The sequence below is a fragment of the Aethalodelphis obliquidens genome, unplaced genomic scaffold (genome assembly GCF_003676395.1).
Source record: "Aethalodelphis obliquidens isolate GAN/ISIS:26980383/991018 unplaced genomic scaffold, ASM367639v1 scaffold4, whole genome shotgun sequence".
Taxonomy (NCBI): domain Eukaryota; kingdom Metazoa; phylum Chordata; class Mammalia; order Artiodactyla; family Delphinidae; genus Aethalodelphis; species Aethalodelphis obliquidens.
In genome coordinates this window covers 58,248,640-58,275,695 of record NW_020837948.1, presented here as the reverse complement: position 1 = coordinate 58,275,695, position 27,056 = coordinate 58,248,640, and the positions used below count along the sequence as shown (strand labels likewise).

The 27,056-nt window shown below is 36.2% G+C and overlaps 1 protein-coding gene across 3 annotated transcripts in view; it reads right to left on the bottom strand.

The window, feature by feature from the left end:
* Nucleotides 1-27,056, bottom strand: part of CERT1 (ceramide transporter 1) — a 128,995-nt gene that overhangs the window by 39,907 nt on the left and 62,032 nt on the right. For all 3 annotated transcript variants that reach the window (XM_027100810.1, XM_027100808.1, XM_027100809.1), the window contains 3 exons: nt 26,524-26,607; nt 16,185-16,342; nt 11,945-12,037 (listed from right to left, as the gene is read on the bottom strand). In XM_027100810.1, the coding sequence (XP_026956611.1) occupies nt 11,945-12,037; nt 16,185-16,342; nt 26,524-26,607 (335 nt within the window). The remainder of the gene's footprint in view (nt 1-11,944; nt 12,038-16,184; nt 16,343-26,523; nt 26,608-27,056) is intronic.

Genomic DNA, 27,056 nt, shown 5'->3' with positions numbered 1-27,056 from the left:
CATTTGGTAGAAATTAGGGTAATTTTAGAGAGAAATAGATTATGTTTCAGTGGATATTAAATTCTAGTTTTATTAAATGAGGTCTTTATTTACTACTGCCTAAGACTCATTTCCCAGATAGTTTCCTTGTTGTTGTATTATTATAAAGTTTAGTTATTAAAAGGATACTCCAAGTTTGTTTCTGAAGCTTATCACAGTAATCTAACTTTGGATGAAGATCAGATGTGCCATGACCTGCAACCAGGAGATTATTCATACTGGAACAGGTATCAGATAAAGGACTCTTTATAGCCATATTGGAAGAGTCCTCCTCTCCTGAATAAACTGCATATCAGGCCTCCTCTCCTGAATAAACTGCATATCAGGCCTCCTCTCCTGAATAAACTGCAACTCCTGTTTCTGACACTTGACTTTGACTAAGAACAGCACTACCAGACCAGCAAGAGAAGACATCTGAAGAAGACAGCTGATCCAAGATGCTGTACTAGGTCTGTATACTGATTACTTTGACAACTGCTCACACTTTTTTTTCTCCTCACACTTTTGCTTGAGCTCAATCATTTGCAAGTTTCAAAAAAAATCAATCTAATTACTGGGTTTGTGGCCAATTACCTATGTCCAGTACTCCCAGGTTGCCTTGGTAGATTTCTCCTCTCCAAGGCTCTAACTGGACAGCCCTTAGAAATTTTATTTTAAAAGAAAGAAACTCTAGCACTGTGCAAGCTAGTATCACTGCCAATATCACTAAGTGAGATGCTAATACCTGGCCAATTAATTTTTTTTTGCAAGTTCATATTTTATTTCTAATACGTTTGGAGCTTTGATTTTTGTAAAAAAGTTTTCACTTAATTCATTTCGTGCTGAGCCCAAGGTGGGGCCTGGGCCAGGCCAGACCCTTTGTAGCCTTCTTGCTCCCAGCCCAGACACCCAATGCGGGTGCAGGGTGGCTTCCCTCTGTCCACTCTGCCCTCCCACCCCCCTGCTGCATCTCTCTGTACAGAACAATTTTAAAAATGGAAGCTAAGATACAATATACATTGGACAGGCATGCAAACACATGCACACAGGCATCTGCTCCAAATCGGCAGGATGTCAGCTACACTCAGAGAGCACCAAGGAATGCATACGGAGCCCCTCCTGGGGAGGAGGACAGGGCCTGAGCCCCACCTTGGTCCTCATAGACCGCAGCTCCTCCCCACCTATTGCCCTGCTACCTGCCAGAGGGAGGGGTGGACAGCACAGAGGGCTGTGCACAAGGGAAGACAGCTGAGGGCAGCTGGGGGGTGGCGGAGAGGGCAGTGCCAGCCTGGAACAGCCAGGGAGGCTGTTCTAGGAGCCAGGGGGTGGGGGGAGGACTGGGGTAGACCCCCAGCCTCAGGTACCTGAGGAGTAGAAGGCCTGGGCTTTGCCCATCGAGGAGCTTCAAGTCTTACCTGGCCAATTAATGATGCCTGTTCTGAACCTGGTCATAAACAATACTTTTCATTAGATGGTGAATACTGGGTAGCCCCTAAGAGGACCCAATGGTTTTATGGAACAAGTTTATGACCTTGGCTTTCCTCAGGTTGGTTAGGAAGATATGTTATTCGTTTCCCTTGGGCTCAAGGTCACTGATGGGTAGCTCCTGTCAATCTTTGATGTCAATCTGTAATGGGAGCACACTGGTTTCTATCATGTTTCCAATGGTATGACCATTTGGCCACGATATTTGTTAACTCATCTTATAACATACGAAGAGTCAAGGGCTTCCCTGGTGGCTCAGTGGTTGAGAGTCCACCTGCCCATGCAGGGGACACGGGTTCGTGCCCCAGACTGGGAAGATCCCACATGCCGCAGAGCGGCTGGGACCATGAGCCATGGCTGCTGAGCCTGCGCGTCCGGAGCCTGTGCTCCGCAACGGGAGAGGCCACAACAGTGAGAGGCCCACGTACCACAAAAAAAAAAAAGAGTCAAATTTCCACTCTGAAAAGTCCTCTTCCCAGTTTAGGGGAAATACTAGGAAAAGGGTTTGGTTCAGGAGGATCTTGGCTTAAATCTTTGCTAATGATGCTGTTGGTTCTACTGGCAACTTAAACTAGTTTGTGGAACTTACAAGGTGATAGCTTCTTGCCTTTCATGCTGTGTATCACCTATTCGTAGTAAAATAATGATGTCTAAACAACTTAAAACTTTGGATCATGTCTCCAGTGCTCTATAAAATAATAGGCATACATAATGCACATGTGAGGGGAACTGTCTTGTCTTACTGGACAGCCTAGAATTGGCTCTCAGTCCTTGCTAAACATTCTGCTAGTATAATTCCCCACCCCACCCTGCATCCCCCCAAAAAAGAGAAAAGGGCTATTAGGACCCAACATTGAGGGACACGATGGACCAACGGCAAGCGAGCAACCACCCTGGCATCAAGGGACCAAATATTTGATCACCTAATGCTTTCCATAGAAAGGTTAATGATCAGAAAGAGGAAATTGTGAAATAAAATTCATATTTTATGGCAAGAAAAGAAAAATTTAAACAAAAATTTTCTCTGCCTTTTGGCCCCCTCTTTAGTGTACTGTATATCTGCATTATGCATCATGACCAAATTTTCCCCATCGGCAAAAATACCTGCCCAATCCTAAACTGCAACATTCTTCTAGCATTAAGACAACTCCTGGGGCTTCCTTGGTGGCACAGTGGTTGAGAGTCCACCTGCCGATGCAGAGGACACGGGTTCGTGCCCCGGTCCAGGAAGATCCCACATGCCGCGGAGCGGCAAGGCCCATGAGCCATGGCCATTGAGCCTGTGCTCCGCAACGGGAGAGGCCACAACAGTGAGAGGCCCGCATACCACAAAAAAAAAAAAAAAGGCAACTTCTTAAAAGATAACCTTTCTTCTTTATCTTATAAAGAGTCAGGTTACCTACCACTTTGTACCTGCAGAAGTGAACTGTGTAAACTGTCACTATTACGTCATTTGATATGATGTACATCCTGTCTAAAAACCACTTCTAACGGATGGAACAGTTCTCAGAGCTTTCTGAGATGCTGTTCCTAGCTTGTAATTCTCAATAAGACTAGAATATATTTTCCATTTCTTTGTTAATTTTTCATGAACAGGAAGATGGTGAAAAAAGAAGTGAAGTGCCCTTATTTTCTTCATTAAAAGAGAGAGAGGGAGATGCATTTCAAATGGCTGGAAAAAAGATGGTTTATTCAATAAATGCCACTGGAATAAAATATAGATTCCTCCATTACACCATAATTTTTTTTTTTTTTTTACAGTGGCACTCACTGCTGTGGCCTCTCCTGTTGCGGAGCACAGGCTCCGGACGCACAGGCTCAGCGGCTATGGCTCACGGGCCCAGCCACTCCACGGCATGTGGGATCCTCCCGGACCACAGCATGAACCCGTGTCCCCTGCATCGGCAGGCAGACTCTCAACCACTGAGCCACCAGGGAAGCCCTACACCATAATTTTTAAAAATTCAGATGTATTAATATATTTAGGAGAGACCATTAAAAAAAAAAGAAAATACAGAAGATTATTTGAAGTAGAGTGTGAAAGGATTTCGATCTAAAATGGAACCAGATGGGACTTCCCTGTCAGTCCAGTGGTTAAGACACATTGCTACCAATGCAAGGGGCACGGGTTCAATCCCTGGTTGGGGAATTAAGATCCCACATGCTTCACAGTGTGGCCAGAAGATTGAAATGGAGAATTTTATGCATGCAGCCTCTGAAGAACAGAATTTAAGAACTGAGAGAAGGATTTCCCATAAATGCCAGATAATCAGAAGACTGAGCCTTATCTTCTGACCAATGACCATCTACCAAGTATCTCTCCCCATCCTCAAGCCAAAGAACTTACTGCTTGGACTCTGGCTAGACTCTCCTTGTCTGTACTCCTTGCCCATAAATACAACCTGCCCCAAACCCTCAACAAAACCTCCTGTAACTTGGTACTGCATGCATTCCCTGAATTGTAATTCCTCTGCTGTTCTGAAATAAACTCAATTTCTGGTAATTTGAGCATGTCTCAGTGTACCTCTTTAGGTTGACAAGAAAATGCTTTTTAAAACATGAAAAAAAATGTAGAGATAAGTGTACCAAAAGACTGTGAGTTAATTACGAGAAAGTATAAAACTTTTATATGACAAAATGAACAATTAAAAAGATTTTTTTTAAACTATAAAAAGAAGAAAATAATTGAGAAATAAAGTCAATCCTGCCCATCTTCTAAGTCAATAGGGGGAAAACACCCAAATTCTAATAATAAAAACGTGAAGGGACGTGTACGAGAGTCATTAAAGAAGAAATACAAATGACCAATAAACATTTTTAAAAGAAAGCCTAAATCACATCGATCAAGCAGTTTTTTTAAAAACTAATAAACACATAAACCTAGCACAAGGACCCTCCTTTCTCCACCCTGCTCTCTCCCCTGAAATATAATCTGTGTTGACCAAAGTGGAGATAAACAAATATAAAATTATACAGTACTTACATATTGCTCGTAGGAGATAAATGGGTACCACATATTGTTAAATTAAAAAGATAGGCTTATTTGTATTTTCTATAATCTTCCTATAATGTACATCTATTTTATTTATAATATGAAAAAAATAGGGTAATTTTTAAAAGCTGATAGTCCTCCCCAAAATAAACCTAAAATAGCAAAAGACTTTGCTCAGCTTCAGAATAAAAGTTAAAATTGTAACAGCTGATATTTCAGTAATCTAGACTTCTAAAATCCCAGACGATAGCTAATTACGTAAGTTTTGTACATTCCAGAAGGAATGAGATAACAGCTTAGCAATTTAAAAATATTACCGCTCATCAGAGGGTGTTTGTCCCACCCACCCGGGCCTGGGGAGTCTGCTGAGATCCCAGGCTGGTTCCCTGCCTTCCAAGGACACCCACTTCCCCTGTCCGCACTGGTCCTGGGGTCATAGGGAGGAGGCTGAGGATAGAACAGGAGAGGCAGGTGGAAGGGGCCCTCCAGGACAGGAGGAGCTGGAGAGGAAGAGGGTGTTTTCCCTGCCGACTTGAGCCCAGGAAGTCTGCTGGGCTCCCAGGTGAGGTCCCCTGCCCTCTGAGACCAGGGATGGGGGGCATGCCTGGGTCCCTTCTGTTCCTTAAGCCTAAGCCACATACCCCCCACAGCCCCCAGGGCCTTTTCCAACTCTGTGGGTCCTGAGCATAGGCCCGGCCCACCACCCAAACCTCACCCTTGCTTAGGCCCTGCCCTCCACAGCCAAGGCCTTTTCCCCATTTTTTTTTTCTCTTTTTTTGTTTTCTCTTTTCCCTCCCCCTCTTTTTTATTACTGTGGTACTATGGTACCTTCTGGTTGTTGATTCATCTATATTTTTATTTTTTTTTGGTGGTACGCGGGCCTCTCACTGTTGTGGCCTCTCCCGTTGCGGAGCACAGGCTCCGGACGCGCAGGCTCAGTGGCCATGGCTCACAGGCCCAGCCACTCCGCGGCATGTGGGATCTTCCCGGACCGGGGCATGAACCTGTGTCCCCTGCATCTGCAGGCAGACTCTCAACCACTGCGCCACCAGGGAAGCCCTATATTTTTATTTTCATATCCTTTCTAATGTATCTGTTAGTTTCCTAATTTTATTTTTTACTTTGTTATTGTTCTCTCTCTCTTATTTTTTTGCCATCCAACGTGCCTTGCGGGATCTTGGTTCACAAGCTGGGGGTCAGGCCAAAGGTCCTAGGGCGGGGGCTCCGAGTTGGAACCACTGGACTAACAGAGAACTTCAGACCACAGGGAATATTCATCAGAGTGAGGTCTCACGGAGGTACTCATCTCAGCACAAAGACCCAGCTCCACCCAACAGCTTACAAACTCCAGGGTTGGAAGCCTCAGGCCAAACAACCAGTAAGGCAGGAACACAATCCCACTCACACACACACAAAAAAAGAGACGGCAAAAAAAATATGTCACATGTGAAGGAGCAAGGTAAAAAACTACAAGACCAAATAAATGAAGAGGAAATAGGCAATCTATCTGGAAAAGAATTCAGGGTAATGATAGTAAAGATGATATAGAATCTTAGAAATAGAATGGAGGTACAGATTGAGAAAACACAAAAAATGTTTAACAAAGAACTAGAAAAACTAAAGAACAAACAGAGATGAACAACACAATAACTGAAATGAAAAATACACTAGAAGGCATCAGTAACAGAATAATGGAGGCAGAGAAACGAATAAGTGAGCTGGAAGACAAAATGGTGGAAATAACTGCCAAGGAGCAGAATAAAGAAAACAAGAATGAAAAGAATTGAAGACAATCTCAGAGACCTCTGGGATAACACTAAACGTACCAACATTCAAATTATAGGGGTCGCAGAAGAAGAAGAGAAAAAGAAAGAGGCTGAGAAAACATTTGAAGAGATTATAGTCGAAAATGTCCCTAATACGGGAAAGGAAATAGTCACCCAAGTCCAAGAAGCACAGAGAGTCCCATACAGGATAAACCCTAGGAAAAACAAACCAGGACGCATATTAATCAAACTAACAAAAATTAAATTCAAAGAAAAAATATTAAAAGCAGCAAGGGGAAAACAAAAATAGCACAGCTGATTTTTCAGCAGAAACTCCACAGGCCAGAGGGGAGTGGCAGGACACACATACAGTGATGAAAGAGAAAAACCTACAACCAAAATTACTCTACCCAGCAAGGATCTCATTCAGATTCGAGGGAGAAATCAAGACCTTTTCAGACAAGCAAAAGCTAAAAGAATTCAGCACCACCAAACCAGCTTTACAACAAATGCTAAAGAAACTTCTCTAGGCAGGAAACACAAGAGAAGAAAAAGACACACAAAAACAAACCCAAAACAATTGAGAAAATGCTAACAGGAACATATATATCAGTAACAACCCTGAATGTAAACAGATTAAATGCCTCAACCAAAAGACACAAACTTGCTGAATGGATACAAAAACCATATATATGCTGTCTACAAGAGACCCATTTCAGACCTAGGGACACATACAGACTGAAAGTGAGGGGATGGAAAATGATATTCCATGAAAATGGAAATAAAAAGAAAGATGGAGTAGCAATACTCATATCCAATAAAATAGACTTTAAAATAAAGACTATTACAAGAGACAAAGAAGGACACTACATAATGATCAAGGGATCAATCCAAGAAGAAGATATAATAATTATAAATGTTTATGCACCCAACATAGGAGCACCTCAATACATAAGGCAAACGCTAACAACCATGAAAGGAGAAATCAACAGTAACACAATCATAGTGGGGGACTTTAACACATCACTTACACCAATGGACAGATTATCCAAACAGAAAGTAAATAAGGAAGCACAAGCTTTAAATGACACAATAGACTAGATAGATTTAATTGATATTTATAGAATATTCCACCCAAAAGTGGCAGAATACACTTTCTTCTTAAGTGCACACAGAACATTTTCCAGGACAGAACACATCTTGGGTCACAAATCAAGCCTCAGAAAATGTAAGAAAACTGAAATCATATCAAGCATCTTTTCTGACCACAACGCTATGAGACTGGAAATCAATTACAGGGGAAAAAAACTGCAAAAAACACAAATACATGGAGGCTAAACAGTGTGCTACTGCATAACCAAGAGATAACTGAAGAAATCAAAGAAGAAATTAAAAAATACCTAGAAACAAATGACAACGAAAACACGACAATCCAAAAACTATGGGATGCAGCAAAATCAGTTCTAAGAGGGAAGTTTACAGCAATTCAATCTCGCCTCAAGAAACAAGAACAATCTCAAATAAACAATCTAACCCCACACTTAAGACAACCAGAGAAAGAAGAACAAAGAAAACTCAAAGTCAGTAGAAGGAAAGAAATCATAAAAATCAGAGCAGAAATAAATGAAATAGAAATGAAGAAAACAATAGCAAAGATCAATAAAACTAAAAGCTGGTTCTTTGAGAAGATAAACAAAATTGACATATCCTTAGCCAGACTCATCAAGAAAAAAAGGGAGAGGACACAAATCAATAAAATTAGAAATTAAAAAGAAGAAATCATAACTGACACCACAGAAATACACAGGATTATAAGAGACTACTATAAACAAGTATGTGTCAATAAAATGGACAACCATGAAGAAATGGACAAATTCGTGGAAAAGTACAATTTTCCAAGACTAAACCAGGAGGAATCAGAAAATATAAACAGACCTATCACAAGTAATGAAATTTAAACCATAATTAAAAATCTTCCAACAAACAAAAGCCCAGGACCAGATGGCTTCACAGGTGAATTCTATCAAACATTTAGAGAATAGCTAAGACTGAACCTTCTCAAACTCTTCCCCAAAATTGCAGAGGGAGAAACACTCCCAAATCCATTCTACGAAGCCACCATCACAATGATACCAAAAACAGAAAAAGATATCACAAAAAAAGAAAATTATAGACCAATATCACGGATGAACACAGATGCAGAAATCCTCAACAAAATACTAGCAAACAGAATCCAACAACACATTAAAAGGATCATATACCATGATCAAGTGGGATTTATCCCAGGGATGCAAGGATTCTTCAATATATGCAAATCAATCAATGTGATACACCATATTAACAAATTAAGGAATAAAAACCATATGATCATCTCAGTAGATGCAGAAAAAGCTTCTGACAAAATTCAACACCCATTTATGATAAAAACTCTCCAGAAAATGGGCACAGAGGGAACCTACCTCAACATAATAAAGGCCATATATGACAAACCCACAGCAAGCATCATACTCAGTGGTGAAAAACTGAAAGCATTTCCTCTAAGATCAGGAATAAGACAAGGATGTCCATTCTTGCCACTCTTGTTCAACATAGTTTTGGAAGTCCTACCACGGCAATCAGAGAAGAAAAAGAAAGAAAAGGAATACAAATTGGAAAAGAAGAAGTAAACCTGCCACTGTTTGTGGATGACATGATACTACACATAGATAATCCTAAAGATGCCACCAGAAAACTACTAGAACTAATCAATGAATTTGGTAAGGTTGCAGGATACAAAATTAATGCACAGAAATTCCTGGCACTCCTATATACCAACAACGAAAAATCAGAAAGAGAAATTGAGGAAAGAATCCCATTTACCATCCCCCCAAAAAGAATAAAATACCTAGGAATAAACCTGCCTAAGGAGGTGAAAGACTTGTACTCAGAAAACTATAAAACACTGATGAAAGAAATCAAAGATGACATAAACAGAGAGAAATATATCATGTTCTTGGATTGGAAGAATCAATACTGTGAAAATGACTATATGACCCAAAGCAATCTACAGATTCAATGAAATCCCTATCAAACTACCAATGGCATTCTTCACAAAATTAGAACAAAAAATTTTACAATTTGTATGGAAACACTAAAGACCCCAAATAGCCAAAGCAATCTTGAGAAAGAAAAACGGAGCTGGAGGAATCAGGCTCCCTTACATCAAACTATACCACAAAGCTACAGTAATCAAGACAGTATGGTACTGGCACAGAAACAGAAATATAGATCAATGGTACAGGATAGAATGCCCAGAGATAAACCCATGCACATATGGTCACCTAATTTATGACCAGGGAGGTAAGAACATACAATGGAGAAAGGATAGCCTCTTCAATACGTGGTGCTGGGAAAACTGGACAGCTACATGTAAAAGAATGAAATTAAAACACTACCTAACACCATACATAAAAATAAACTCCAAATGGATGAAAGACCTAAATGTAAAACCAGACACTATAAAACTCTTAGAGGAAAACACAGGAAAAACACGCTTTAACGTAAACCACAGCAAGATCTTTCTTGACCCACCTCCTAGAGTAAATAAAATAAAAATAAACAAATGGGACTTAATTAAACTTCAAAGTTTTGCCCAGCAAAGGAAACCATAAACAAGACAAAAAGACAACCCTCAGAATGGGAGAAAATATTTGCAAATGAAACAACAAAGGATTAATCTCCAAAACATACAAACAGTTCACGGAGCTCAATATGAAAATAAACAAACAACCCAATTAACAACTGGGCGGAAGATCTAAATAGACATTTCACCAAGGAAGACATACAGATGGCCAAGGGGCATATGAAAAGATGCTCAACATCACTAATTGTTAGAGAAATGCAAATCAAAACTACAATGAGGTATCACCTCACACCAGTCAGAATGGCTAATATCAAAAAATCTAGAAACAAAGAATGCTGGAAAGTGTGTGGTGAAAAGGGAACCCTCCTGCACTGTTGGTGGGAATGTAAATTGATACAACTATTGAAAACAGTATGGAGGTTCCTTAAAAAACTAAAAACAGAACTACCATATGACCCCGCAATCCCACTACTGGGCATATACCTTGAGAAAACCATAATTCCAAAAGAGACATGTGCCACAATATTCACTGCAGCACTATTTACAATAGCCAGGACATGGAAGCAACCTAAATGTCCACCGACAGATGAATGGATAAAGAAGATGTGGCACATATATACAATAGAGTATTACTTAGCTATAAAAAGGAATGAAATTGAGTTATTTGTAGTTAGGTGGATGGACCTAGAGTCTGTCATACAGAGTGAAGTCAGAAAGAGAAAAACAAATACCGTATTCTAATGCACATATATGGAATGTAAAAAAAAAAAAAAAGGGTACTGATGAACCTAGTTTCAGGGCAGGAATAAAGATGTATACATAGAGAATGGACTTGAGGACATGGGGTGGGAGGGGGAAGATGGGGAGAAGTGAGAGTAGCATCGACATATATACACTACCGAATGTAAAATAGTTAGCTAGCGGGAAGCAGCAGCATAGCACAGGGAGATCAGCTTGGTGCTTTGCGATGACCTAGAGGGGTGCAATAGGGAGCATGGGAGGGAGGGGATATGGGGACATATGTATGCATATGGTTGATTCACTTTGTTGTACAACAGAAACTAACACAGTATTGTGAAGCAATTATACTCCAATAAAGATCTATTAAAAATAAATACATTTTAAAAATAAATAAAATAAAATTACCGCTCAAGTCTCATACTATGGATTTTCACAGTTGGAAATCAATTCCAACGTAAAAAATATTGTCAATAGCAGGTCTTATTTTTTCCTTTCTAGAATAAAAATGGCAGGAAATTTTTCTTCTGCTTTCTTAAATACAGTCTAACTTTTTTACCATTCTTCTTCTATGTCAACGATACTCCTTGCCACTCCTGTATGTGTTTGTATATGGAGAGGCAGATTTTACTAGCTGCTTAACAAATAACCAACAGGGAAAAGAAGCTGGTTTCCGACATTTTCCAAACAAAAAGGCATGGCAATTTGAACAGTTCATGCTTTGCTATGGAGAAGACCTCACAGTATACAGCACAGCCTCAAATCTTTCACCTGTAAAGTTCTCAGGTTTTTCCTCTGTAGGTTGCTTTTGTTTGTTTTTTTTTTTAAAAAAAAAAAAAAAGAGTTAGGGACTTTCCTGGTGGTCCAGTGGTTAAGACTCCGCATTCCCAATGCAGGGGTAACAGGTTCGATGCCTGGTCAGGGAACTAAGATCCCGCATGCCTCATGGAGTGGCCAAAAAATAAAATAAAATAAACCATCTATAGATTTCAAATAATAAAATTAAAGAAAAAAAGAATTAGAATGTAATATCAGTAAGTATCACCCTAACAGGGGAGACAAAAATTTGTCCTATAAAGTAGAAGGCCTTAGTAATAAGTCTTTTAAAGCCCTTTAAAGCTTTGTAGGTGAAAAAGAAAAAATTCTGTTTCAGGGTAAGCCTAGCATAGATACATTATGAAATATTCAAAACATTTAAAAGTAAAGTATTATGTAAAAATTAATCACTTTTGTGATATATATATATACACATATACATATATATAAATACATATATATATATCTGCTACATGTTTCTCTAAGACCAAAAACATAACTTCATACCTCATAATCTGGTCCTCCAAAGTGAGATTTTTTCTTAAGTTCTGTCATGGCATTTTTGTATGCTTCCTCTATTCTTCTTCTCTTCTCACTTTCCTATTTAAAAAAAGAAAAGCAAGTGAAAAATTTATCATGTCAAGTGGGATTTTCTCTACATTTCATCAAAATTTTATAACTTGGCCCCAAAATAACTCCACTTCTGTGAAAAATGAGTATTCTTCTGCCCAAGAAAACACTTTTTTCTGGGCCATATATCACATACAAGCTACCATTTAAAATACCACTAAGATCGCCTTATAGGTAGGTTATATATTTAAATGGATTAAGTAACTACCAAAGTGTCTACACTTCAAAAAAACAAAAAAAAAAAGGATAAATTAGCACCAGAGAAATGCCTACAATATATATTCACGTGTTTGTTTCCCCCAGTAGGAGCTAAATTAATTTTGTTACAGACAAAAAGTCAAGTAATGGATGCCAGGAAGAAAATAACTCAATTATTGGTAGAATCAACAAATGCAAAAAGATATTCTAAAGAAAGATACCTTTCTTATACTTTCCAACTGCTGGTTAAAATTATTTTAGAGCTGAAAAAGAGCTTAGATTTCTACTTTAACCTTCTCCTTTTATAGACAGGTTCTATGGCTCTAAGAGTTTGCGCAAAGATCCAAGGACAAAATGTAAAAAGGCTGGCCTTGACACCAACCTCAAACTTTTTTTTTACAACAATGGACTACAATGAGTCAAATGTGATATTAAAGCCCTACAAGCTTATAAAGAACCTAATGCCTTTATTCCCTCACCTCAAATATTTAAAGGGCTAAATTAAAGTCCACACCGAACTCACCCAGAGCTTAACTACTTCTAAAAACCCTACCTGAATTAAGCTAGTGCAAATCAATGAATTAGTTCAGTAGGCCCAAAGACTAACTGATTTTTGTGTACTGAAGAGAAAACAGGACTACAGACCCATCAGAATGGCTAAAATTTAAAAACACAAAAAATCACCCACAAAAAAAATGACAATACCAAGTGTTGTCAAGGGTGAAGAGCAACTGGAATTCTCATCTACTGCTGGTGGGAATATAAACTGATATAACCACTTTGGAAAATTGTTTGCCTCTACCCACTAAAGCTAAGCATATACCTCGTGAATAGATAATTTTACTGCTTGGTATGTGCCCAAGAGAAAAGAGTGCATATATCCACCAAAAGATACGTACAAGAATGCTCACAGCAGCTTTATTCACAACAGCCAAAATATAAAAAGTTAAATGTCCATCAGCAGGAAAAAGGAAAAAACAAATTGAAGTCATACAATGAAAATTCGTTACACAATGAACAGCATACAGCAATAATACTATACAACAATAAAAAATAATAAACTACCACTAAAAGTTACAAGATGAATGAACTTCACAGTCAGTGTTGAGGGGGCGGAGGAGCGAGCCAGACACACGAGTATATTTTGTATGATTCCATTTACATGCTGTTCAAGAACAGGCAAAACTAATCTATGACTGTATAAGTTAAAACTGTGGTCACTTCTTGAGGTACTGGTACAGCATGGACTAGGAAGGGGCATGAAGAAACCTTCTGAGGTGCTATAAAAGTTCTACATCTTGATTTGAGTGGTGGTTACAGGGAAGTATACATGTGTATAACACTCATCAAGCAGTACACTTAAGATTGGTATACTTCACTGTATATATGTTAAACCTTAATTTAAAAAAATGAACAAAACAAAAACACACAACACAGCAATAATATTAAAATGATTTCAAGGAAAGCGAAAAAACGTGAAATTACACACTTGTAAATCCACTAATATAAGCAAACATCTTCAATGAATAATTTTTTTCTTATTAACATTCTTAACAACTAAAATTTGTTTAATCTTAGAATTTTTGGTCTTCCTGGACACGACTGGCTAAAAATTAAGTACACTTCTTCTAGAAAAGAAAGAATTATTTTTATAGGTAACTAAGAATATTCAATCATTTAGCTGTAAGAACAATGGAAATGACGTTAGAAATGTACATAAGAGCTATTAAACATAAAATCAGAGAACTATTAGAGATTTGTACGTTATACACATCTATTGTATGTGTATATCTATTATATACATAAACATATATTAGAAATCTACATAAAAGGTACACAGCTATTAAATAGCTATTATTATATCACCTATCACCTACTTAATCACTCTCATTAGATTTTTAGCTCCTTGAAAAATGGTTTCCTGTACACTACTGTTTTCTCATTTCTAGCTTAGAGTCTAGCACACAACAAGCATATAAATACTTCTTGAATAAAACAACAATTTCAAGTAAACCATATTGTTAACACTGTATTTTCCTCCTCAATTATATGAATTACCTAAAAGACATGTTTGTTGATAAACAACTCTCTCTATTCAAGAACTTCCTAATCTTTACAGCGTGTGTATATATACATGTATGTATGCACATACACATATGTATATATACACACATGTATATACACACACATTGAATATATATGTATATACTGTGTATGCACACACGGACTTACATTTCCTGTAAAATGTAACTAGGAGCCTATATCAACCTTGAGAAGAAAATTATGGTGGAAAAGGTAAATAAGATCTGACATCAGATAGACCTGTAAAAGGATTACAAATTACAGCCATTTGCAGATTTCAATTAATACTACTATCTTTTTTGACTGTTATTTTGGTTAAATGTGGTCTAACAAAACTGTTTTTTCACAGATCCTTTGGTATAGTCTACTTGTTGCTACCCAATAAAGAAAGAGAATGGATAAGATTACCAACATTGAAGACAACTGCAAGTACACATCCCTTTCAAATAAGAAATCTGATTGACAAAAAGATGGGGAAGCCATGTCTTATTTTTAATGAATTTTTTAAGGCAGTGTGGTTAGAGCATATGACTAGAGATGATGATCCTTTAGTGAAGGATAAGTAGACTGAAGAGAGGGGAGCTTAAGAGAAAGTTGCCAAAAAGTTTTGAATAAGCTAATCTGGATAAGTTGAATGATTCTCCTGAACAATTAGTCTAATGGATTTAAGGGATTGTCCTGTTTTCTGTGTTATTTTTTTGTGTGAACAGAGAATCTTCTAAAAATTGAATTTGATCCAAAATTGAAATCTATGACAATGTTAACAGTTCTACTCCAAAATAATAATGAAGTATCTGCGTGTACCTTAAATGGACATTTTCATTGCTTGTTTTAAAAGAATACATATTGCTAGTCAACCTGGCTTACTCTCACATGCACGTAAGAATTCTGACCAATTCTCTTTTCTTTAAACATGGGGACCTTCTTAAACATACAGTGCTGTTTAAATCCTGTAGCCATTCTGCTATTACATCAATGATGACATTGCTTTCCTTAGTGTTCTGTTCACATTGATAAGACCTCCAAATTCCACAAGCAATATGACTCATTAATGAATGATAAGATTCTGATTGATGTCTGCCCTGATATCCAGAGCTGAAATATAGAAGAGTAAAATTCTTCTTATTCTGCTACTTAACACCTCTAGACAAGTCTCTGGGCCTCAGCTGCTAATTCTATAAAATGATGGCATTGGACTAAATTCTCTAAGGTATGCTTTGGTTCTAAGATTTTATTGATGTTAAACTATAAACAAACGTTTTCCTACTAAATGAATTCACTGAGCCAAATTCTACTTCACACTCGCAACTGAAGATTCATATTATTATTATCAGTGCTGCAGTTTAAACAAAGGTGGGAAAGGTGAACATAAGGCAAATGTTCAAGGAATAACAAAATGTGTGTTAAAGGATATCACAATGACCTTGGAAAACATACATGGCCATGAATGCAATAAGTTAATATTTAACTTTATAAATTGGTGTTTTTAGTAGTTCATATAACTTAAGTACAGTTTCATGTATTATACAATAAAGCTAGGAAATGTCAAATGGTTCATTACTTCTATTCCAAAGCATTACTGTTACCATTACAAAAACTTTTATGTTAAAATCCAATGAAGAATGCATATTGTACAGTAACCAAATACATAACTGGTGAATCTCATTAGAAAAATGAGTTTAAGATGCTCACAAAGTTTCAGAGGAATAGTACCACCTGCTACTTCTCTCAATCCAATAGATTTTTCCCTAAGAAGTTAGTTTGGTTTAAATGTTCGATCAGTATATAAACAAACAAAATCTGACTATTTTTTACAAAGAAGAAAAACAAATCTTACCTTATCCAGTCTCTTTTGCCAGCTGTCCTCACGTTTTACCATTAGTTCAATACAATGAGAAAGTGTAGCAAGGATTCCAGCAGTAGTTGCTTTAAAAGTTATCGCCTCCCCTTTAAAGTCTATACCATTAATTCCTTTTGGTGTTACATGTGGAAATACTGAAAAAAAAATTATTCACTAAAAATCTTTTTAACAAAGAAATCATTCCTCAGCACAACTTAAAATTAGAAAATTTTTAGAAAACTATCACAAGAGAGCAGACTTTCAAACTGTAATTTCCTTCCTGTTGGCCAACATTTTAAAATTTGCATCCATCTCTATGAGCAAAGAGGCCTGTGACAGCATATGTACTCTCAAGTCCTTTTTTCTGCATTCTGTTTCCTGAAATCTATTTGCTATGCTGCACCCAGTGAAGAAACTGGTAGGTGGAATAATACTTTAATAATAACACTCAAGACAGCCTAGAGTGAGACCTAATTATGGCAAGAACTACCTTACATTTTGAGAAATCCTGAATTTAACAAATATCTGAAAAGAAACTGCGAAAATGAATAAAGTAATATGTTAAAATTTAAATAAATGTCCAAATATAATTTGGGGACCAATGCACACATTAAACAGTTCTTCTGTTTACATATTATAATTTTAATTCAAAGTTAGTCTTTGAATTAAATGAAAAATCTTAAAACTCATAAGATACAAATAAGAGAGCATAATATCTTATACTATAGTTAATAAGAAACCTTTTCAATAGAACTCTTTAAATGAAATAATGATACTTTAAACTTTAAAAACTCATATGTAGATACGACAGCAAAGGCACAATCCATAAGAGCTGACAAACTAAACTTCATCAAAATTTAAAGTTTCTGCTCTTGAAGGCATTGTTAAAAGAAGGAGAGTTACAGTTATGTAGGATAAGTCAGTCTAGAGAGCTAACCTACAGTTAATAAAATAATGGTAACTGTGAAGAGATACATTAATTAGCTTGACTGCAGTAATCATTTCATCATGTACACCAAATCATCATATTGGACACCTTAAATACATGTAATATCTATTTTAAAATTTTTTAAAAAAAGAATGAAGAGACAAGCCACAGACTGGGAGAAAACCTTTGCACAGAATATGTATGATAAAGGACATATCCTTTATCTATCTATACATTAATATAGGCATATTCTGTATTATAATATGCAAAATATAGTAATCTCAAACTCAACAATAAGGAAACATATAACCCAATTAAAAACTGAACCAAAGAATTGAACACACATTTCACTAAAGAAGAGATCAGGATGGCAAATAAGCAGATGAAAAGATGCTCAATACTATTAGTTACTAGGGAAAAGCAAATTAAAACTACAGTGAGTACCACTACACATCTATTAGAAGACTAAAATTTTAAAAGACTGACCACGTCAAGTGTTAGTGGGGGTTTGGATGAACTTGAACTCTCATAAATATGACTGGTGAAATGCAGCTTGGAAGATTTTTAAAAGGTTAAATACATACCTACCATATGATTCAACCATTCCACCTCTGGGTATTTAGCCCAAAGAAATAAAGTATACGTACATAAAAGAAACTTGTATGTGAATGTTCACAGCAACATTATTTATAATAGCCCCAAACTGTAAACAACCCAAATGTCCACCAATAGACGAATGGGTTGAAGAAACTGTGGTTGTTATCTATACAAGGGAACACTACTCAGCAATGAAAAGAAATTAAATACTGATACGTACAACAACAATGAGAAATCTCAAACTGAGAAAGCGATCAGGCAAAAACACTGAGTTCATTTACATTAAATTCTAGAAAATGCAAACTAATCTATAGTGACAGAAAAATCAGTGGTTGTTTGAGAATGGAGGGAGGAAGGGAAGACAAAAGGGATGGAAGAAACTTTTGAGGGCGATGGACATAATAATGGTCTTGATTGTGGTGACAGCTTCTTGATAATATCAAAACTTACCAAACTGTACACTTTAAATGTGTAGTTTACGGCGTGTTAATTATATCTCAGTAAAGTTGTTTTAAAACCTATTTTCTTTTTCTGGTATTTTCTGAAGATCCTTCCTATCACTATTTTCTACCATTCTTACCAAGACTGATGTTTTATTACAAACTACGATTTTTTTAAATAATCAACTTAGAAACTTAAAGTCATCTGTGTCCTATATATGAGGATGTGTGCCATTGTAATAATGGGTCCTCCATGCTGTTTGCTAATTTATATACAGTCAGTACAAGATGAAAGACCAACATAAAATGTCTTTGAAAAAACTTTTAGAAGTGTACCTCTTCAGCTACACTTAACTACTTTCAGAAGCTGTCACCCTCAAATCCTTTTCAGAATGATACAAGGGTTATGTAACAGATTTTTAAACTTTCAAACAGTTGAAAGTAAGTGTCTCAAACAGAGTAAGGTCTCTGAAATAAATTTCTCTCATGTTACATCTGTTAGGAAATGAAGGTCATGAAGACAAAACCTCATTTTAATTTGTCATCCACTGGGCTCCTCTAAGTACTGGTTACTTTGATTTTTGCTCTAAGTATCTTATAACTTATTTTGTAGAACTACATTAATCTTGATGGAAAAACTTAAGCAAAACCCCAAAGTACTCAATAATTTTAGATGAGTATACTCATCTAAATGTCTCAGCTGATCACAAGGGAAAGAAGATCTTAAAGAGACAAGGTGGCATGCCTTAGTTTCTTCTGGGAAAATGATACACTGTAGCAAAAGGAAGTTGAAAGTATGTGAATGTAACCATGCTTATGAAGGGCAGAGATGAAAGATATTATAAAATAATCTATAAATCTAGATTTTTAAGTACTTAAGCTCTTAAAATTATCATTCAAATCTACAGTTCTTTTAGTTGAACTGACATTATACAGTTCAAAACTCTTTTAAAGGTGGTAACATTCAGAAAATCAAGAAACCCCGAAGCTAACATCAACATGTCAAAAATAAAAACAAATACTGACAGAAGCCAAGAGATTTGTAATCCTTTCATTTCATTAAGACTCCCAAACACTAATTTAAATAGTAGGCAACCTAAGGGGGAATCCTGAGCTTCTGTGGTGAGGATTTTTTCATTTCCCCACCTGAAATATTCCAAATGACTGTGTCCTTCTGGACATACAGGATGGCAACTTTGTTTAAATCTCCCACCTGTCTACTATGATAAAGAAGAAACATGGCTTAAGACTATGACCATGCTATTAATTGTACTAAGGTCAACAATCAACTGGTTTGGGACTACTGGTCTATTATAGATATGATTATTCTAACAAAGTAAGATACAGTTGGCTAAAAAAACTAAATTTAAAATATTCTCACATGAAAAATCTGTGAGCTGAAAGACAATGAAAAGTGATCTGTGGCTGGTCCAACTTCTTCATTTAGACAATTAATGTATGAGCATCTGTACACAGACTATGTGGGAGAAAAGGACAAGATGATAATCATGTTTCATAGAGTAATGCATGTTCCATTAACATTAAATTGCCTCTCAATGAGTTTCATCAAGAGTATACCTTGATTTGACAGATTAGTTAATATTTACTGTCATTATTTTATATAGTAGATGACAATATGCTCTTGTATATTATTTACAAAACTGGAATACAAGTTACAAAATTGGTTAGAAAATATGGTTAAAAATATAGTTAAATGGGAACAACTGGAAAATATAATAGATATAAAAAATCCATGCAAGTAGCCATCTTTGACATGTAATTAATACAATTAATCATTAGAAATAAGGGTTTAGGGGTAGGAAATTTCTGACTTTAGATTGATTGAATCTAAAGTAGAGGCCAGGGAGTTCCCTGGCAGTCCAGTGGTTAGGACTCTGTGCTTTCATTGCTGAGGGCCCAGGTTCAATGCCTTGTCATGGAACTAAGATTCTACAAGCTGCATGGTGTGCCCCCCTCCCCCCAAGAAAAAGCAGAGGCCAAAAAATTGAACAGTACTAAGTCAGTGAATTTATTTACACTTTTTAAAAAATTTAAGTGTACATTTTATTTATTTATTTATTTATTTATTTATTTAGCTGCACCACACAGCTTATGGGATCTTAGTTCCCTGACCAGGGATTGAACCCAGGCCCTCGGCAGTGAAAGCAAGAGTCCTAACCACTGGACTGCCAGGGAATTCCCTAGTCTTTTTATAAATACCAGCTTTACTGAGATATAATTTTCACAGCATAAAATTCACTCATTAACACATACAATTAAATGATTCTCAGTATATTCACAGAGTGTACAAGCATCATCACAATCAAACTTTAGGACATTTTTATGAACCATCCCCTCAAATCCCACATACATTAGTAGTCACTTCCCATTTCCCCCAACCCTACTGCCCAGTTCTAGGAAACCACTAATACAGTTTCTGCTCTACGATTTGCCTCTGAATATTTCATATAAAGTAACAATGAGTGGTCTTCTGTGACTGGCTTCTTTCACTTAGCATAATATTTTCAAGGTTCATCCATGTTACAGCACATGTCAAGTATGTTATTCCTTCACATGGCTAAAAAATGTTCCATTTTGTTTATCTATTCGTTAGTGGATGGATGTTTGGGTTATTTCCACTTTTTGACTGTTATGAATAATACTGCAATGAACATCCATGTACAACTTTTTATATGGATGTATGTTTTCATTTCTCCTGAATATATACCTAGGAGTAGAACTGCTAGGTCCAATGGTGACACCATGTATAATATGTTGAGGAACTGCCACACTGTTTTCCAAAGCAGCTACACCTTGTTATGGTATTTCTTTCCGATTACAGCCAGCCTAATAGGTGTGAAGTGGTGTCTCACTGTGGTTTTGATTTGCATTTTCCTGATGGCTAATGAGTTGAGGAACTTTTCAGGTGCTCACTGGCCATTTGTATATCTTCTTTGGAAAAATGTCTATTGAGATGCTTCGCCCATTTCTGAACTGAGATATTTGTCTATTATAGATCTGTAAGAGTTCTTTATGTATTTTAAATACAAATCCCTTACCAGATAAATGATTGGCAAATGTTTTCTCCCATTTTGTAGGTTATCTTTTCACTTTTTGATAGTTTCCTTGAGCACAAAAGTTTAAAATTTTGCTAAAAATCAAGAAAGCTTTGCCTTGCTCAAGGTGATTAACTCCTATATTTCTTCTAAGGTTTTATGGTGCTAGCTCTTTTAATTAGGTTTTTGATCCATTTTGAGTTAATTTTTGTGTTTGTGTGAAGTAGCGGTTCAACTTCATTCCTTAAATATGGATATCCAGCTGCCTAACACCATTTGTTGAAAAGACTTTTTTCCTGAGTTGTCTTGGCACTCCTGTGAAAAGTCACATTTATTTTACTATAAATGTGAGGGTTTATTTCTAGACTCTCAATTCTATTCCACTGTTCTATATATCTTTCCTTATGCCAGAACTATACTTTACTGTTGCTTTTGTAGTAAGTTATGAAATTGAAAGTGTGAGTCCTCCTACTTTGTTCTTTTTCAAGACTGTTGAAGCTACTCTGGGTCATTTGTATTTCCATATGAACTTTAGGATTAGCTTGTCCACTTGTGCGAAAATCCTACCTAGGATTTTGGTAAAGACTGGATTGAATCTACAGGTCAATTTGGGGAATACTGAATTTTTAACAATATTAAGTCATCTGATCCATGAACAGGGCAAATCTTTCCATCTGTTTAGGTCTTCTTTAATTTTTTCAATAATGTTTTGTGGTCTTCATAATATAAGGTTTGTGCTTCTTTTGTTAAATTTATTCCTAGGTATTTAATCCTTTTTGATGCTGTTATAAACAAAACTATTTCCTTAACTTTATCTTCATATTCTTCATTTCTAGTGTATAAAAAATACTGGGTTGGCCAAAAAGTGCCTTCAGTTTTTAAGTAAAAATAAAAGACAAATTTTTCACTTTTACCATGAACTTTACTGAACATATGCACCCTTTTGTTCCACTACCTTCTGCCATTTTTCAAGCAACTCCGTAAGTCCATCTTCCCAAAACTTTTTATCTTTTCGAGCAAAGAATTGTTCCAGGTGCCTTTTATAGCTTCCAGGGAACAGAAATTTTTTCCATTAAGTGAATTTTGTAAAGACCAAAATAAATGGAAATCCGAAGGTGCAATGTCTGGTGAATATGGCGGATGAATCAGAACTTCTCACCCAAGCCGTAACAGTTGTTGCCTGGTCATCAAAGAAATGTGCAGTCTTGGGTTATCCCGAGGGAAGAGTATGCGTTTTCTGTTGACTAATTCCAGATGCTTTTCATCGAATGCTGCTTTCAGTTGGTCTAATTGGGAGCAGTACTTGTTGGAATTAATCGTTTGGTTGTCCAAAAGGAGATCATAATAGAGGACTCCCTTCCAATCCCACCATATATACAACATCACATTCTTTGGATGAAGACCAGCCTTTGGTGTGGTTGGTGGTGGTTCATTTCACTTGCCCCACAATCTCTTCCGTTCCATATTATTGTACAGTATCCACTTTTCATCACCATCACAATTTGTTTTAAAAACGGACTGTTTTCATTACATTTAAGTAGAGAATCACATGTGGAAATACGTTCAAGAAGTCTTTTTTTCCTTAACTTATGTGGAACCCAAACATCAAAGTGATTCACATAACCAAGCTGGTGCAAATGATTTTCAACACTTGATGTGAATATTTTCAGTATGTCGGCTATTACCCATGTGGTATAACGTTGACTGTTCTAAATTAATGTCTCAGTTTGATTGCTATCAACTTCAACTGGTCTACCCTACCATGGAGCATTGTCCAGCGAGAAATCTCCAGCACAAAACTTCACAAACCACTTCTGATGTGTTCGATCAGTCACAGCACCTTCTCCATACACTGCACAAATCATTTTTTGGGTTTCAGTTGCATTTTTACCTTTCTTGACATGCAGCATAAAATGCTGAAAATGTTGTTTTTCTTCCATCTTTAATATTAAAATGACTACACAAAATTTCACCAATTTTGATAAATCTTTTTTAAAATGCACGCTGATATGCCAGCTGTCACATACAATCTAACAAAATTGTTTTGAATGACGTTAAAGCTGACTAAGTGCTACTAGAGCCTCTTATAGAAAAAACTGAATGAACCTTTTGGCCAATACAATACAACTGACTTTTTGTATACTGATCTTATATACTGCAGTCTCAATTTATTAGTCCTAATAGGTTTCTAGTGGATTCCTTATGATTTTTCTCTATGTAAGATAACGGCATCTTCAAACAGAGAAAGTTTTAATTCTCCCTTTTGAATCTGGATGCTTTTTATTTATTTTTCCTGCCCAGCTGTCCAGGTAGAATCTCTAATACATTATTGAACGCAAGTGGCAAGGTTGAACAATAGTTAGGAACAAGGTTGTCTTGTTCCTGATCTCAGGGGGAAAGCATTCAGTCTTCCACCATTAAAAGTGATGTTAACTGTGGGTTGCACTAAGAGATACTGGTTATCAAGGCAAAACTGGCCTCAGAGAATGATTAGTTAGGAAGTGCTCCCCCTATTCTACTTTTTGGAAGAATTTGTGAAGAACTGGTATTAATTTTTCTTTAAATGTTTAGTAAAATTTACCAGTGAAGTCACTGGAGCCTGGGCTTTTCTTTGTGGGAAGTTTTTTTACTAATTGTGTCTCTTTACTTATTATTGGTCTATTTGGATTTTGTAGGTCTTCTCGACATAGTTTCAACAGTTGGTGTCTTTGTAGGACTTTTGTCCATTTCATCTAAGTTATCTAATTTGTTGGCATACAGCTGTTCATAGCATCCCCCTATAATCTTTTTTATTCCTGTAAGGGCAGCAGTAATGTCCTCCCTTTCATTCCTGATTTTAATAAGTTGAGTCTTCTCCCCTTTTTTCTCGATCAGTTTAGTTAACAGTTTGTCAACTTTGCTTTTCAAAGAATCAACTTAAAGTTTCATTGATTCTCTATATTGTTTTTCAATTCTCTTTCTTCTTTATAATAAATGTGTTTCACCTACAAATTTCCCTCTAAGTACTGTGGCAGCCCATAAGTTGTGGCATCTTGTGTTTCTGCTTTCATTCACCTCACAGTATTTTCTAATGTCCTTGGTGATTTTTGTCTTTGATCCACTGGTTATTTATGAGTGTGTTAATTTCTACATATTTCTGAATTTCCCAAATTTCTGTTATTAATTTCCAATTTCATTCCACTGTGGCTGGAGGACATACTTTACTTGATTTCAGTCCTTTTAAACTAATTAAAGCCTGTTTTGTGGCCAAGCATAAGGTCTATAATAAAGAATATTCCATGAACAATTGAGAAGAATATATATTTTTCTATTGTTAGGTGGAGCGTTCTGTGAATGTCTACTAGGTCTGTTTATTTAGACTATTCAAATATTTTACTGTCTTGTTGATCTTTATCCTACTTGTTCTATTCATTATTGAAAGTTGGTTATTGAAGTCTCAAACTATTACTATTGACTTGTCTCTTTGGTCAGTTTTTGCTTCATGTATTTTGGGGCTCTGTTGTTACATGCAAATACGTATTTTATTGTCATAAAATCTCTCCTTTTGTCTCTAGAAATATAATTTTTAAAAGATGGCATAGAATTTAACAGAAGAAAACTTATATAGAGGTAGATGAGAAGTTTGTTCACAAAAGATTGAGGAAACATTCCTTTCACTGTGATCTAGAACTCTTAAAAGTCTTTAACTAAGGAAGGTGTTTTCTAATTCAAAAATTTCTCCTCTGCTCTAATCTTCAAATTATTTTAATTGCCTTTCTTCTCATCTTAGAATATCTGGAAGTTTTACTCCTGTTTTAGTCTTCACTGCATAACCCCCATTCCTATTCCTGGCATATTTACTAGTAGGTTGGTAAACTAGTTCTAAATTTTAAAAAACTTCAGTATAGTTACATCACAATATTTGATCTAGACCTAATCTTTAATAATGGCCCTAATGGTAAGAACATTACAATGACCACTCCCAAGAACAGAGTATTATTTTTCCCTCTTCCAACAGTTGATCAATCTAGGACTAAGACCCTGTTTCTGAGAGATGACTAAAATACCTTAATCCCAGACTACAATCAAGTAGTTCCAGATTTAAAGACTATGCTCTGTTCACTTTACCGGATTATACTCAATGCTTCTGACTAACTTATTTCTAGAGCTTAGCCATAAAAAGATACTTTCCACCTATGATGATTTTCAAGAGTTAATTTCCATCAACATTAAGAAAGGAATTCTGTTCTTTAATTGAAATATAGTTGATTTACAATGTTGTGTTAATTACTGCTGTACAGCAAAGTGATTCAGTTATACATATATATACATTCTTTTTCATATTCTTTTCCATTATGGTTTAATCACAGGATACTGAATATGGTTCCCTGTGCTATACAGTAGGACCTTGTTGTTTATCCATTCTATATATACCAGTTTGCATCTGCTAATCTCAAACTCCCAATCCATCCCTCTCCCACCCCACCTCGCCCTTGGCAACCACCAGTCTATTCTCTGTCGGTGATTCTGAAGAAAGAAAGTTGCTTATTTGCAACTTAAAAAAAGTTTTAGGAATCCATGCCAGCTTTTTCTTAGGATATGTTAAAAGAAAGCACTGACCATGAATCACAAGTTTCTGTCACAACCTCCCTGCCCACCCCTGCCCCATACATAGATTCCACACATAAGTGATACCATGCAGTATTTGTCTTTGGTTTATTTCTCTTAGCATAATGCCCTCCAGGTTCATCCATGTTGTTGTAAAACAAAGGTTCCCAATCAACAATTAAGAATTCCATCTAATGAGTGAGCCCTTATAAACAGAGCAACAATTAACTGATATATGAAATAAACTGATATATGTAATAAACCACCTTGCTCCTGAGTCTATAAACAATTGTGCTGTGAAATCAGTGATTTCAGTAATTTTCCTTTAATAACACTGATTATATGCTTTGCAACACCAGTTTATCAAGTGGAGAGAGAAAAGAACATTAACAGAGAGAAATACACTCTAAAGAAACATTCAAGTTCCATTACAATGTTTCCTCCCTAAGAAGTACTTTTTAAGTACTAGAAACTGATTCTACCAAATACTGCTGAAATAAGAGGCCAATGTCTAAAATTTAGAGTAAGTCTTTGTCAGATGAGCTGTCAGATTATTTAACGTCAGAATGTATATTTTACCTACATGTCTTTTCTTAGAAGAAAAATTTCGCTTTCCAGCTTAAAAAAATTTTAACTATTCCATTAATTATTCTTGTTATATAGTTAGTTATTATGTAACTTTAGAAAGTGTATTTTACCAAACTGAGGGGGAAAATTTTACTACTTACCCTTTTCTTTATTGCCATTGGTATTATGCAAGAAGTCTCCATCAGAACGTGTTGTAGGAAAGTCATCTTCATCATCTTCTACCACTAAGTAAAATATATTTAAAGATATCAGGATGAAAGCATATAGAAGTTAACCAGTTTATTCTTATGTTCAACGGAGTAAATATACTCTGGATTCTGTGAGTACATGGTTTTATTCATCTTTGTATTTTCAGTGCTTATCAATGTATGCCCAATAAATATGCTGTGGAATGTCTTTAAATACATTCTTACAAAAACTGTACCCATTCTCATTTGTGTAAGGGATGATACTGAGATACGATTTATTCTGTCCTTTAAGTCTTCCTATCTCTTCCTCCTGACCTTGGGGAGATTTCATAGTTCTACCAGAGGCCTACAAAGACCGAAGAGGACAGTAATGGTACATGCAGAAGATACTTTATCTTGCCTCTAGGATATGCAGGGAAAATATAATGACTTATAGATGTGATATCAATTTTAATTCATCCCAATGTGTCTGTGCCTGGACATCC